Genomic DNA, 14384 nt, shown 5'->3' on the forward strand with positions numbered 1-14384 from the left:
ATGCAAATTGTTTATAAAGCATGTAGCAATTCCATTGCTCTATATCCTTGCTATAATGCTCTTCTCCAATTGTAACCCGATGAAGGCGTTAAACAAGCTCAAAATTACCACCTTGCTTGTGTGTTTTATCCCACTAGAAACCATAGAACAGAATCACAGTACGGCACAGGAGAAGGCCATTCGGCCCATCGAGAGTCTGCGCCCGTTCTTTCGAAGAGCAATCCCGTCAGCCCCCCTCCCCCGCTCTTTCCCCATATCCCGGCAATTTTTTCTCCTTCAAGTATTTATCCAAGTCCCTGTTGAAGGTGACTATTGACTCTGTATCCACCGCCCTATCATTCCAGATCCTAACCACTCGTTGGGTAAAGAACATACGACAATGGCGGACAGGTAAAGACCCTCTGGTCCATCAAGCTTGTCCCACACAATTGGGATTCCTTGTGTATCACAATTTATACACTCCACCCCGCCTCAAATCATGTGATCTCCTGGGAGAGGCAAAAAAACAGATTAAAAAACCCAGGCCAATTTGGGAAAATAAAAATCTGGGAAATTCCTCTCCGACCCATCCAAGCGATCGACACTAGTCCAGGAGCTCACCCTGGCCATTAAACTCCCTGCAGTACTGACCTTGTGTAAGAGTTCATCTCCGCCGCAGCCAGAAACAAATCCAGCTTTTGCTGGAAGGAGTTCAGCGAGACCGCGTCCACCACATGGGAGGGCAGCTTGTTCCAGGGGTCTCTGGGTAAAGAACCACCTCCTGAACTCTAACCTCGATCTAGCCCTGTACAACTTAAATTTGTGCCCCTGGTCCTGCCTAACCTGTTTAGTTGAAATAAACGGTCAGCTGGAACACCGTCTAGTCCCTTCAGTATCTTATAAACCTCAATCAGATCCCCGCTAAGTCTCCGCTGCTCTAAGGTAAAGGGTCCCAACTCTTTTAGCCTAATGTCGCCTTTGGACCTTCTGCCAATCGCCTTAAATCTGTGTCCTCTGGTTCCTGACCCTTCCACCAATGGGAACAGTTTCTCCAGATCCCTCATGATTTTGAACACCTCGATCAAATCTCCTCTCAACCTTCTCTGCTCCAAGGAGAACAACCCCAGCTTCTCCAGTCTCTCCCCGTCACTGAAGTCCCTCATCCCTGGAACCATTCTCGTCAATCTTTTCTGCTCCCTCTCTAAGGCCTTCACATCCTTCCTAAAGTGTGGTGCCCAGAATTGGACACAATACTCCAACTGGGGCAAAACTAGTGTTTTATAAATGTTTAGCCTAACTCCCTGGCTTTTACACACTCTGCCTCTGTTTATAAAGCCCAGGATCCCAGAAGCTTTATTCATTGTTTAGTTAACCTGCCCTGCCCCCTTCAAAGATTTGTGCACCAACGCCCCCAGCTCTCTGTGCACCCCTTTAATATTGCACCATTTCGCTTGTGTTGTCTCTCCTTGTTCTTCCTTCTTACCAAAATGTATCACCTCACACTCTCTGCGTTGAATTTCATCGGCCCCGTGTCCGGCCTTTCCACCAGCCTGTCTGCATCCTCTTGCGGTCTGTCACCCTCCTTCTCACTGTTTGCTGCACTTCCAAGTTCACATGTCATCTGCAAATTTTGAAATTGTGCCCTGTGGATTTAGTTTGCCTTGTTCATGGGCTTATTTACTTGTGCTGCCCCTGCATCTCTGAGACGGAGGGAGCTCCCCGTGTGTGTGTGTGTGTGTGTGTAACAACAGACACAATCTTGCATCGTGCCCTCTCTGTGGCCCGGCATGCTGAAGCAGCACAGCTCCAAAAGCCGCTTTAATGCGGGCAGCAGAATCTCTGTGCAGTTTACCTTTAGCTATTTAGTCCTTGAATATGGGGGGGCGGAGCAGTATGGCTTCAACAATCTGAAAGGCTGACACGCGGGGATCTGTGCAGGCGCATTGAATGACAATGGGACAGCAGGACCGCATCAGCGTTATAAACGGCTTTGTTTCACAAAAGCAAAACACTGCGGATGCTGGAACCGTAAATAAAAACAGAGAATGCTGGCAATCTCAGCGGGTCAGGTAGCATCTGTGGAGAGAGAAACAGAGTTAACGTTTCAGGTCGATGACCCTTCGCCAGAGCTGGGAAAGTTTGAGATGTAACATTGTTAAGGAAGTGCAGGGGGCAGTGAAAGAGGGAGGGGAGGAACAAGGTAAAAGAGACAAACGGACATCCCGCCTGAGGGAAGAGCAGAGCTTCACGGAGGGCGTTCCTGGAAGAGAAGTGGCCGTGGATTAAACACTAACACAAAAGCAAAACACCGCCGATGCTGGAATCTGAAATAAAACACACAATGCTGGAAATCTCGGCTTTGTTACACTGCCTACCGCAGTTCATATTCAGAGAATCGAGGGAAATGGGGATTGGACGGGAAAGTGGAGTTGAGGTCGAAGGTCAGCCATGATCTCATTGAATGGCGGAGCAGGCTCGAGGGGCCGAATGGCCGACTCCTGCTCCTAATTCTTATGTTCACTCAGAATTGCCGGGCACTTTGTTCCCGAGCCTTGGTACCTGAACCTTTCTCGTCTCCTGCACTTAACACGAAGATGCCATAGATCCATGCGGAATGTGATTTATTTCATTCCTGCGTTGCCTGAAGGGGTGAAGTGATGTTTGATGACAGTATGTTACTGGTACTTTGCAGTTCAAAGTGGCTAACAGATTGTAATCTCACTCGATCCCTTGGGTTGCAGTAATATTAAGGTTGTGATCATGGTTACTGATGATAATGCCCAGAAGCCATGTACAGCTGACCAAATTACTGCCGTGCCTATTTTGTGTCAATCATTGAGATAAATATATAGATAAAATGCCATTTTAAAAAATGAGATAATTTGTAATGTTATTTACAGGGTCACTGGTTTATGGTAACGCAATAAGTCACATTCGATTTATATTACATGAGGTTCTAGGATTCTATCTGTTTATTAATCATTAAAATGTTAAAGCAATGGCCTTGCCTGTACTGGGGGGTGGGGGCTGCTATTCCCTATAATCGGGGATATGGGGTTATGATCAATCAATCAGTCAAATTCAGTTTTATTACATGAGATTCCAGGATTTTTACTGAAAACTGCAAAGCAATGGCCTTGATCATGCAGCATCTTGTTGAGATACAATTGGTCCATAAAGAACATAAGAATTAGGAGCAGGAGTGGGCCATTCGGCCCCTCGGGCCTGCTCCGTCATTCAATAAGATCATGGCTGATCTTCGACCTCAACACTTTCCCGCCCAATCCCCATATCCCTTGATTCCCTTAATATCCAAAAATCTATCGATCTCAGCCTTGAATATAATCAATGACTCAGCTTCTTCGGCAGCACCTCCCAAACCCACGACCTCTACCGCCTAGAAGGACAAGGGCAGCAGGCGCATGGGAACACCACCACCTCCACGTTCCCCTCCCAGTCACACACCATCCTGACTGGGAAATATATCGGCCATTCCTTCATCGTCGCTGGGTCACAATCCTGGAACTCCCTCCCTAACAGCACTGTGGGAACACCTTCACCACACGGACTGCAGCGGTTCAAGAAGGCGGCTCACCACCACCTTCTCAAGGGGCAATTAGGGATGGGCAATAAATGCCGGCCTTGCCAGCGATGCCCACATCCCAGGACGAATTTTTAAAAACCTCCTGGCATTGGACCTCGATCAAAGGATCTCGCCTGAAACATGAGCCCAGCTTCCAGTCCTGATCCAGTGCATTTCTTTTCGGTTTCCATTTTGGGGTCTCATTTTCTCCTTTTTTGAAACAGCTTCCCTTTTCTCTCCCCCGATCGTTCCTCTGTAACAGTAACCATTTCAAAGCCCCTTGCAAGAATTCACACTATTACTGGAACTCGTACACCCCGTGCGATTCTTGGCCATTTATAAATTACTTTGTTAAAAAAATTTGTTCATGGGATGTGGGCGTTGCTGGCAAGGCCGGCATTTATTGCCCCGGGACCTGCCCCGAAAGGAAATGGGGACGTGCGAGATTGCCCAATTCAGCGGCGGGGGCGGGACTTCAGCGGCGGGAACAGGAAGTCCTGCCCGCAGCAGTTAATTTTCCCCCAATCGGGGCGTGGGGCATTTCTCCCCCTCAGTGTCAAAGGCTTCTTCGAGATAAAGGCCTTGAAATTCTGCTGCGTAGCACCTGCTCATTGGACGCTAAGCGGCCTCCAATATGGCGGGCAGGAAGCGCGCTCATTACCAGCCGGCAATGCGCCGGCCGCCATATTGGTAAAGGCCAGAAATTGGCCGCGTGGTGTCCGATGCTGAAACTGGTGTTAGCCTCCTCGGTGATGCCTCTCCCGGTCGCTCCCCCTGTAAACATTTTCCCGCGATCCACTGCTGCCGTCACAGCGAGCCCAATCTCCCATCCGCCATCGCCCGCAAGCTGCCTGTTCCTGTCTGCAGCTCCCCGGCTCCATGGTAAGCGGGGCAGAGACCCACCATCAGCATTGACCCCTTCTGGGCCAATGATTTTAGAGGAGATTTTTTAACCCTCTTTATGGACGATTCAGTTTTCTGAGCTTTGGTTGAACATTTGGTACCTGATGGAGATTATAAGAACATAAGAATTAGGAGCAGGAGTCGGCCATTTGGCCCCTCGAGCCTGCTCCACCATTCAATAAGATCATGGCTGATCTGACCATGGACTCTGCTCCACTTCCCCGCTCGCTCCCCATAACCCCTTATCGTTTAAGAAACTCTCTCTTTCTGTCTTAAATTTATTCAATGTCCCAGCTTCCACAGATTTACAACCCTCTGAGAGAAGACATTTCTCCTCATCTCTCTTTAAATGGGCGGCCCCTTATTCTAAGATCATGCCCACTAGTTCTAGTCTCCCCTATCAGTGGAAACATCCTCTCTGCATCCACCTTGTCAAGCCCCCTCATAATCTTATATGTTTCGATAAGATCACCTCTCATTCTTCTGAATTCCAATGAGTAGAGGCCCAACCTACTCAACCTTTCCTCATAAATCAACCCCCTCATCTCCGGAATCAACCTAGTGAACCTTCTCTGAACTGCCTCCAAAGCAAGTATTACCTTTCGTAAATATGGAAACCAAAACTGCACGCAGTATTCCAGGTGTGGCCTCACCAATACCCTGTATAGCTGTAGCAAGACTTCCCTGTTTTTATACTCCATCCCCTTTACAATAAAGGCCAAGATTCCATTGGCCTTCCTGATCTCTTGCTGTACCTGCATACTATCCTTTTGTGTTTCATGCACAAGTACCCTCAGGTCCCTCTGTACTGTGGCACTTTGCAATCTTTCTCCATTTAAATAATAACTTGCTCTTTGATTTTTTTCTGTGAAAATGCATGACCTCACACTTTCCAACATTATACTCCATCTGCCAAATTTTTGCCCACTCACTTAGCCTGTCTGTATCCTTTTGCAGATTTTTTGTGTCCTCCTCACACATTGCTTTTCCTCCCATCTTTGTATCATCAGCAAACTTGGCTACGTTACACTCGGTCCCTTCTTCCAAGTCATTAATATAGATTGTAAATAGTTGGGGTCCCAACACTGATCCCTGCGGCACCCCACTAGTCACTGATTGCCAACCAGAGAGTGACCTATTTATCCCGACTCTCTCTTCTCTGCTAGTTAGCCAATCCTCTATCCATGCTAATATATTACCCCCAACCTCATGAACTTTTATCTTGTGCAGTAACTTTTTATGAGGCCGACTCCTGCTCCTATTTCTTATGTTCTTAACATCACTAACAAACAGATTGTTTGGTCGTTATCACATTGCTGTTAGTGGGAGCTTGCTGTGCGCAAATTGGCTACCGTGTTTCCCACATTACAACAGTGACTACACTCCAAAAGTACTTCATTGGCTGTAAAGTGCTTTGGGACGTCCGGTAGTCGCTAAAGGCGCTATAGAAATGCAGGTCTTTCTTTTAAAGCAAACTGGCACGGGAGATTTACCTCGAAGGAATCATGCTGTGCGAGTCGAGGTGCAAGACTCAGCGAAAGTGTGAAATTAGAATCATTGTGGGATTTCCGAGTGACTCTCTGAACTTTTACCTGTGGGACTGGGACGTCTGCAATCAACCTCCAAAAACTGCCCAAGCACTCCTACCTCCCACCACCGCTGCGCTCTCGGAGACGTTTATTGATGTGATTTTTTTTTATGTTGAATAATTCTCTGCCAGTTATTCCACTCGCCCAAAACCAAATGTAATAAGACAACGGCAAGCTAACACAGTGTCTCGAAGGACACTAGTGCATCGATCATCAGGCTACTCGTGTAGCACTTTGGTGCCAAGTTTTAATAATGTTTTTTAAAAAGGAAAAGTCATTATTCAAGTTGTTTTCTAATGCCCCAGAGAAATGAAGTACTTGTATTAATCAACAACTTGTATTTATACAGCACCTTTTAGCGTAGTAAATCGTCCCAAGGTGCTTCACAGGAGCGTTATCAGACAAAATTTGACATCGAGCTGCATAAGGAGATGTTGGCACAGGTGCTCAGTCAAAGAGGTAGGTTTTAAGGAGCGTTTGAGAGGAGGAGAGATTTAGAAGGGAGTTCCAGAGCTTGGGGCCCAGGCAGCTGAAGGCACGGCCACCAGCAATTGACGGGAGATTGTAGTTAATATTCCTTTTATTAATTATCACGGGATGTCAGTAGTTGTGGAGCACTGTGGTATATGGGGGAGTAACTGGTCGCTCTCAGGTACCAACACAATGATTGTGTTTGCAAGGATTTCCTTTGTTCAGAATTGTTGTAATTGCAAACACGTTTTAAAAGGGTTTGTGATTTTGCCAGAAATATCAGAAGGAATCTTCCCGAGCGCAGTTACAATGTCATTACACGGAGATCAATTCTTTTAACAAGCTTCAGATTATTTAATGGCATGAAATACTATTCAGAAATCAAATATTTTTTATTATATTTAACATGGTAGGATTAAATTCTACTTTTAAGAAAGAAAGACTTGCATTTATATAGCATCTTTAATGACCACCAGACGTCTCAAAACGCTTTACAGCCAATGAAGTACTTTTGGAGCGTAGTTACTCCAGGGCAGTGCTGAGGGAGTGCCGCACTGTCAGAGGTGCTGTCTTTCGGATGAGACGTTAAAGCGAGGCCCCGTCTGCTCTCTCAGGTGGACGTAAAAGATCCCACGGCACTATTTTGAAGCAGAGCAGGGGAGTTCTCCCCGGTGTCCTGGGACAATATTTATCCCTCAATCAACATTTTTTTAAAAAACCCAGATTATCTGATCATTATCACATTGCTGTTTGTCGGAGCTGCTGTGTTTCCGGCATTACAACAGTGATATGATAATGAGCAGATAATCTGTTTTGGTGATATTGATTGAGGGCTAAATATTGGCTAGGACACCGGGGATAACTCTCCTGGGGCCTCGGTTTAACGTCTCATCCGAAAGACGGCACCTCCGACAGTGCAGCACTCCCACAGCACTGCACTGGGAGTGTCAGTCTAGATTTTTGTGCTCCAGTCCCTGGAGTGGGACTTGAACCCACGACCTTCTGGCTTATAGATGAGGGGGTTACGCCCTGAGTCACGGCTGACTGACAGGCGAACATGATCAGTGGCGGAGGTGGGTTTGATGGGCTAAATCATCTCCTCTTTCTTTTCTTTTTAAGACCCCCTATTGCTGGTATATGCCTTTGATCGGTGAAGATACTCCTGCCACATTTCATCGTCGACCTCAATTCAGAAAATCCTAACCCACCGCCTGTGAATTAGTGTGTGTGCACTCTGAGTGGCATCTCTGCTCACCCATCAGCCGAAAACCATCGTAAAGACAAGGTGAGAGGGTGGAAGTGACTCATCTCCTTCAGAAAAATAATGTTGTTTTCAACCATGGCGTGTAATGGTCGACCCGGTTAACCGTGGTGTTGCCGAGATGATTCAAGTACAGAGCAAAGAATAAATAAAGGTAACCGGACTCAGCGAGGATATATTAAATGCAGCAAAATGTTGGAGCTAAGATCAGACCTAAAATATTTGGGTTGTGTGTTTTACATGCTGCTGCCTGTCGCGTGGAGCTTTGAACATTATTTGCTGGTTTTCTGAATCGCTGCCTGCAGCCTGTATGATCCGTTTATCAATGCGTACAGTGCTGGCCATGTTATAACAGGGATATTGAGGCACAGGAGAAGGTGCAGAGAAGATTTACAAGGATGATACCAGAAATGTGAGGGTATATCTATCAGGAAAGATGAACAGGCTGGGTCTCTTTTTGCTTGAAAAAAGAAGGCTGAGTGGTGATCTAATAGAGGTCTTTAAAATGATGAAAGGTTTTGATAGAGTGGATACAGAGAGAGTGTTTCCACTTGTGGGGAAGAGTATAACTAGAGGCCATCAATATCAGATCGTCACCAAGAAATCCAATGGGGAATTCAGGAGAAACTTCTTTACCCAGAGAGCGGTGAGAATGTGGAACTCGCTGCCACAGGGAGGGGTTGAGGCGAATAGTATCGATGTATTTAAGGGGAGGCTGGACAAGCCAATGGGGGAGAAGGGAATAGAGGGTTATGCTGATAGATTTAGATGGGGAAAGACGGGAGGAGGCTCGAGTGGAGCATAAACGCCGGCACGGACTGGTTGGGCTGAATGGCCTGTTTCTGGGCCATATATCCCGTGTAATCCTGTGTATATAACATAGAGGTTTTGACCCCAATGATGTATGTATGGATGCTGCACTGTTTAATAAGTTTGTGCTGTTAAAGCAGAAACATCTAATATTTCAACTGTTTGTAATGCTTTTAAGCAAACTATGTTCTGATTTTATATACGCTTTGGAATATTAATATTTTTTCCTAATTCTTAATCCAGAAGAACGAACTGCAGAGATTTGAATGCACAAACATTTAATTCCAATGTCAACCTTTTTAAAACATTTGCTAAGCAGATTTGATTATTTTGTTTTTCATTGTTTAAGGTAATTTCCAACACTTTAAGTGTTACCGCATTAAAATACATTTAAAACTCAATCCCTCCGGCACTGGTTTGTATTCAGCAGTTGCTGTTTGACTCAGTCCTTGGTTGAAGATGTCTTCAGTTGACTTGTCGATGCCTTCACACCTTTCGGCCATTTGATGTTGTGTTAAATATCTCATCTAATATATAGAGCTCCCCCACAAAGGTGTGGAAGGTGAGAAGTTTGTGAGCAGAATGAGGAAAGGTTGCTGTGAACTGTAGAAAACGCACCTTCTATGTATGTATATATTTTGAAGTAGCGCCGTTTACCTGCACAACCGCACTTCACGTGTTGACCTGGATCATGGCGCGACCTTGGCTGCAGAGAGCGCTTCCGTCTCTTTGGCAAGCGAGGAGTTGCGTCGCTGAGACCTGCTGGACTCGGGCTGGGATGTGGAGGAGCGAACCTTCAGCCTCCTGGCCACCGCACAGGGCAAGAGCTGGAGGAAACTCTGGCGGAAATAACGGTCGAAGAGCAGGTAGATGATGGGGTTGACGCAGCTGTTGACGAAGGCCACGCAGGTGAAGACCAAGGTGCCTTTCCGCACCGCTCCCTGGGTGCCGCACGACACCAGGATAGCCGAGGACTGGAGCAGCACATCCAGGGTCTTCAGCACATTGTACGGCAGCCAGGCCAGCAGGAACAGGGCGATGATCCAGAACCCGATCTTCATCGACTTCCTTTTCCTCTGCTGTTCCCTTTTCATTCGGTGGAAGTGCCTGTGGAGCTTGACAGCCACCGAGCTGTAGCTCACCGTGATGATGGCCAGGGGCAGCAGGAAGGCGATGAACCTGGTGGCCAGGGTGAAGGTGTTCCTGGAGGGCGAGGTGATCTCCGAGCAGATCCATCTCCCTTCGTATTCCACCACGTTTCTGAACAGGAGAGCAGGCAGCCCCAAGGCCAGCGACAGTACCCAGATCAGCAAGCTGGTGAGAATGGCACACCTCCTGGTTCTCAGATGGCCACACTCCACCGACCACACAATGGCCACGGACCTGTCCACGCTGATGCAAGCCAGGAAGAATATGCTGGAGTACATGTTGACGGCCACGATGTAGCTGCTGATCTTGCACAGGCTCCCTCCGAACACCCAGCGGTGGTCCAGCGCGGTGGACACAGCCCAGAGGGGCAGGGTGAGCAGAAACACCAGGTCCGCGATGGCCAAGTGGGTGATGAACACATCCACTAAACGCTTGGCCTTTCTCTTCCACCTCATGATGACGATCACCACAGCGTTGCCGAAGGTGCCGATGACAAACACCAGACAGTAGATCGAGGCGATGAAATTCTTGGCGGAGATTATGTCCTCAAAGTCACAAAAGCGATCTGGGTCGGTCTGATAGTCGTACCAAGCGGTCGTTTCCCACGGGGCTGCCATTGGTTCCATACCCAACCAAAGCAGCCAGCCTAAACCAACCTGTTGTGTGACTACACTGAGCAATCTTCAACATGTCTTGTTGTGTAAAGTTAAAAAAAAAATTGCAAGCTTATGCTTTTAGCTCAGTCCGGAAGCTGATTGGCCACCACCCCCCAAGCAGTGCACGGTGCTGTGGTTTAAGTGGTCGGCCTGGCTTAGCTGTGATGTCTCTTGCTGATCTGGCAGGGGGATGGGAACCAATGCAGGGAGACAGAGGGAAACAAAAAGGAGGCAAAAGCAAAAGACAGAAAGGAGATGAGGAAAAGTGGAGGGCAGAGAAACCCAAGGCAAAGAACAAAAAGGGCCACTGTACAGCAAAATTCTAAAAGGACAAAGGGTGTTAAAAGAACAAGCCTGAAGGCTTTGTGTCTTAATGCAAGGAGTATCCGCAATAAAGTGGATGAATTAACTGTGCAAATAGATGTTAACAAATATGATGTGATTGGGATTACGGAGACGTGGCTCCAGGATGATCAGGGCTGGGAACTCAACATCCAGGGGTATTCAACATTCAGGAAAGATAGAATAAAAGGAAAAGGAGGTGGGGTAGCATTGCTGGTTAAGGAGCAAATTAAAGCAATAGTTCGGAAGGACATTAGCTTGGATGATGTGGAATCTATATGGGTAGAGCTGCAGAATACCAAAGGACAAAAAACGTTAGTGGGAGTTGTGTACAGACCTCCAAACAGTAGTAGTGATGTTGGGGAGGGCATCAAACATGAAATTAGGGGTGCGTGCAATAAAGGTGCAGCAGTTATAATGGGTGGCTTTAATATGCACATAGATTGGGTTAACCAAACTGGAAGCAATACGGTGGAGGAGGATTTCCTGGAGTGCATAAGGGATGGTTTTTTAGACCAATATGTCGAGGAACCAACTAGGGGGGAGGCCATCTTAGACTGGGTGTTGTGTAATGAGAGAGGATTAATTAGCAATCTCGTTGTGCGAGGCCCCTTGGGGAAGAGTGACCATAATATGGTGGAATTCTGCATTAGGATGGAGAATGAAACAGTTAATTCAGAGACCATGGTCCAGAACTTAAAGAAGGGTAACTTTGAAGGTATGAGGCGTGAATTGGCTAGGATAGATTGGCGAATGATACTGAAGGGGTTGACTGTGGATGGGCAATGGCAGATATTTAGAGACCGCATGGATGAACTACAACAATTGTACATTCCTGTCTGTCGTAAAAATAAAAAAGGGAAGGTGGCTCAACCGTGGCTATCAAGGGAAATCAGGGATAGCATTAAAGCCAAGGAAGTGGCATACAAATTGGCCAGAAATAGCAGAGAACCCGGGGACTGGGAGAAATTTAGAACTCAGCAGAGGAGGACAAAGGGTTTGATTAGGGCAGGGAAAATGGAGTATGAGAAGAAGCTTGCAGGGAACATTAAGACGGATTGCAAAAGTTTCTATAGATATGTAAAGAGAAAAAGGTTAGTAAAGACAAACGTAGGTCCCCTGCAGTCAGAATCAGGGGAAGTCATAACGGGGAACAAAGAAATGGCGGACCAATTGAACAAGTACTTTGGTTCGGTATTCACTGAGGAGGACACAAACAACCTTCCGGATATAAAAGGGGTCGGAGGGTCTAGTAAGGAGGAGGAACTGAGGGAAATCCTTATTAGTCGGGAAATTGTGTTGGGGAAATTGCTGGGATTGAAGGCCGATAAATCCCCAGGGCCTGATGGACTGCATCCCAGAGTACTTAAGGAAGTGGCCTTGGAAATAGTGGATGCATTGACAGTCATTTTCCAACATTCCATTGACTCTGGATCAGTTCCTATGGAGTGGAGGGTAGCCATGGTAACCCCACTTTTTAAAAAAGGAGGGAGAGAGAAAACAGGGAATTACAGACCGGTCAGCCTGACATCGGTAGTGGGTAAAATGATGGAATCAATTATTAAGGATGTCATCGCAGTGCATTTGGAAAGAGGTAATATGATAGGTCCAAGTCAGCATGGATTTGTGAAAGGGAAATCATGCTTGACAAATCTTCTGGAATTTTTTGAGGATGTTTCCAGTAGAGTGGACAAGGGAGAACCAGTTGATGTGGTATATTTGGACTTTCAGAAGGCTTTCGACAAGGTCCCACACAAGAAATTAATGTGCAAAGTTAAAGCACATGGGATTGGGGGTAATGTGCTGACATGGATTGAGAACTGGTTGTCAGACAGGAAGCAAAGAGTAGGAGTAAATGGGTACTTTTCAGAATGGCAGGCAGTGACTAGTGGGGTACCGCAAGGTTCTGTGCTGGGGCCCCAGCTGTTTACACTGTACATTAACGATTTAGACGAGGGGATTAAATGTAGTATCTCCAAATTTGCGGATGACACTAAGTTGGGTGGCAGTGTGAGTTGCAAGGAGGATTCTATGAGGCTGCAGAGCGACTTGGATAGTGGGCAAATGCATGGCAGATGAAGTATAATGTGGATAAATGTGAGGTTATCCACTTTGGTGGTAAAAACAGAGAGACAGACTATTATCTGAATGGTGACAGATTAGGAAAAGGGCAGGTGCAAAGAGACCTGGGTGTCATGGTACATCAGTCATTGAAGGTTGGCATGCAGGTACAGCAGGCGGTTAAGAAAGCAAATGGCATGTTGGCCTTCATAGCGAGGGGATTTGAGTACAAGGACAGGGAGGTGTTGCTACAATTGTACAGGGCCTTGGTGAGGCCACACCTGGAGTATTGTGTACAGTTTTGGTCTCCTAACCTGAGGAAGGACATTCTTGCTATTGAGGGAGTGCAGCGAAGGTTCACCAGACTGATTCCCGGGATGGCGGGACTGACCTATCAAGAAAGACTGGATCAACTGGGCTTGTATTCACTGGAGTTCAGAAGAATGAGAGGGGACCTCATAGAAACGTTTAAAATTCTGACGGGGTTAGACAGGTTAGATGCAGGAAGAATGTTCCCAATGTTGGGGAAGTCCAGAACCAGGGGACACAGTCTAAGGATAAGGGGGAAGCCATTTAGGACCGAGATGAGGAGGAATTTCTTCACCCAGAGAGTGGTGAACCTGTGGAATTCTCTACCACAGAAAGTTGTTGAGGCCAATTCACTAAATATATTCAAAAAGGAGTTAGATGAAGTCCTTACTACTAGGGGGATCAAGGGGTATGGTGAGAAAGCAGGAATGGGGTACTGAAGTTGCATGTTCAGCCATGAACTCATTGAATGGCGGTGCAGGCTAGAAGGGCCGAATGGCCTACTCCTGCACCTATTTTCTATGTTTCTATGTTTCTATGTTTCTAATGTATTAGATTCAGTATCTTCCACCTTTTGACTTTGCAAGCTCCACCACGTGCAATTATTTTTTTAAGCAAATAATGTATTTACTGTCTTCATTATACATTCTAGTCTGTGGGGTGTACGTCCTTTGAAAAGCTCCATGAGAAGCTGGTCCCTATGGGCGAACCCGCTATTCTACCTGTAGGTCCAGTCACTTCTGTAGTTGGCACTGCAACAAGAATCTTCAGTGTCGAGAGTGTCACCATTTGTCCACTTCACGCAGTCTGGTGTCTCAAACAGTAGAAGTGATTAATCCCCTCTCAGTTCACATCAAGCTCAATAATCCCCATGGAAAAATGGCAGTAATATGCCAACCTATTGCAGAATTGGGGGTTCGGTTTAACGACATACTGAGGTAACATTGCTAGGGCAAAATGAAAGAAAGACTTGGATTTATATAACGCCTTTCACCACCACACGACATCTCAAACCGCTTTACAGCCAATGAAGTGCTTTTGGAGCGTAGTCACTGTTGTAATGTAGGAAACGCGGCAGCCAATTTGTGCACAGCAAGCTCCCACAAGCAGCAATGTGATAATGACCAGATAATTTGTTTTGTTGATTGAGGGATAAATATTGGCCCCAGGACACTGGGGATAACTCGCCTGCTCTTTTTCGAAATAGTGCCACGGGATCTTTTACATCCACCTGAGCGAGCAGACGGGGCCTCAGTTTAATGTCTCATCCA

General features: G+C 46.6%; 1 protein-coding gene across 1 annotated transcript; it reads right to left on the reverse strand.

Moving 5' to 3' along the window:
- Positions 1 to 9285: 9285 nt before the first annotated feature.
- Positions 9286 to 10362, reverse strand: LOC139279049 (apelin receptor A-like). Its single transcript, XM_070898376.1, has one exon. It carries the CDS (start codon positions 10360 to 10362, stop codon positions 9286 to 9288), a length of 1077 nt encoding a protein of 358 aa, XP_070754477.1.
- Positions 10363 to 14384: the final 4022 nt, after the last annotated feature.

This window comes from Pristiophorus japonicus, chromosome 13 (genome assembly GCF_044704955.1).
Source record: "Pristiophorus japonicus isolate sPriJap1 chromosome 13, sPriJap1.hap1, whole genome shotgun sequence".
In the NCBI taxonomy this organism is placed as follows: Eukaryota; Metazoa; Chordata; class Chondrichthyes; family Pristiophoridae; genus Pristiophorus; species Pristiophorus japonicus.

Bases quoted from the DNA above. Each gene is read 5' to 3' on its own strand.
- LOC139279049 (XM_070898376.1), bottom strand. From the start codon at position 10,362: ATGGCAGCCCCGTGGGAAACGACCGCTTGGTACGACTATCAGACCGAC.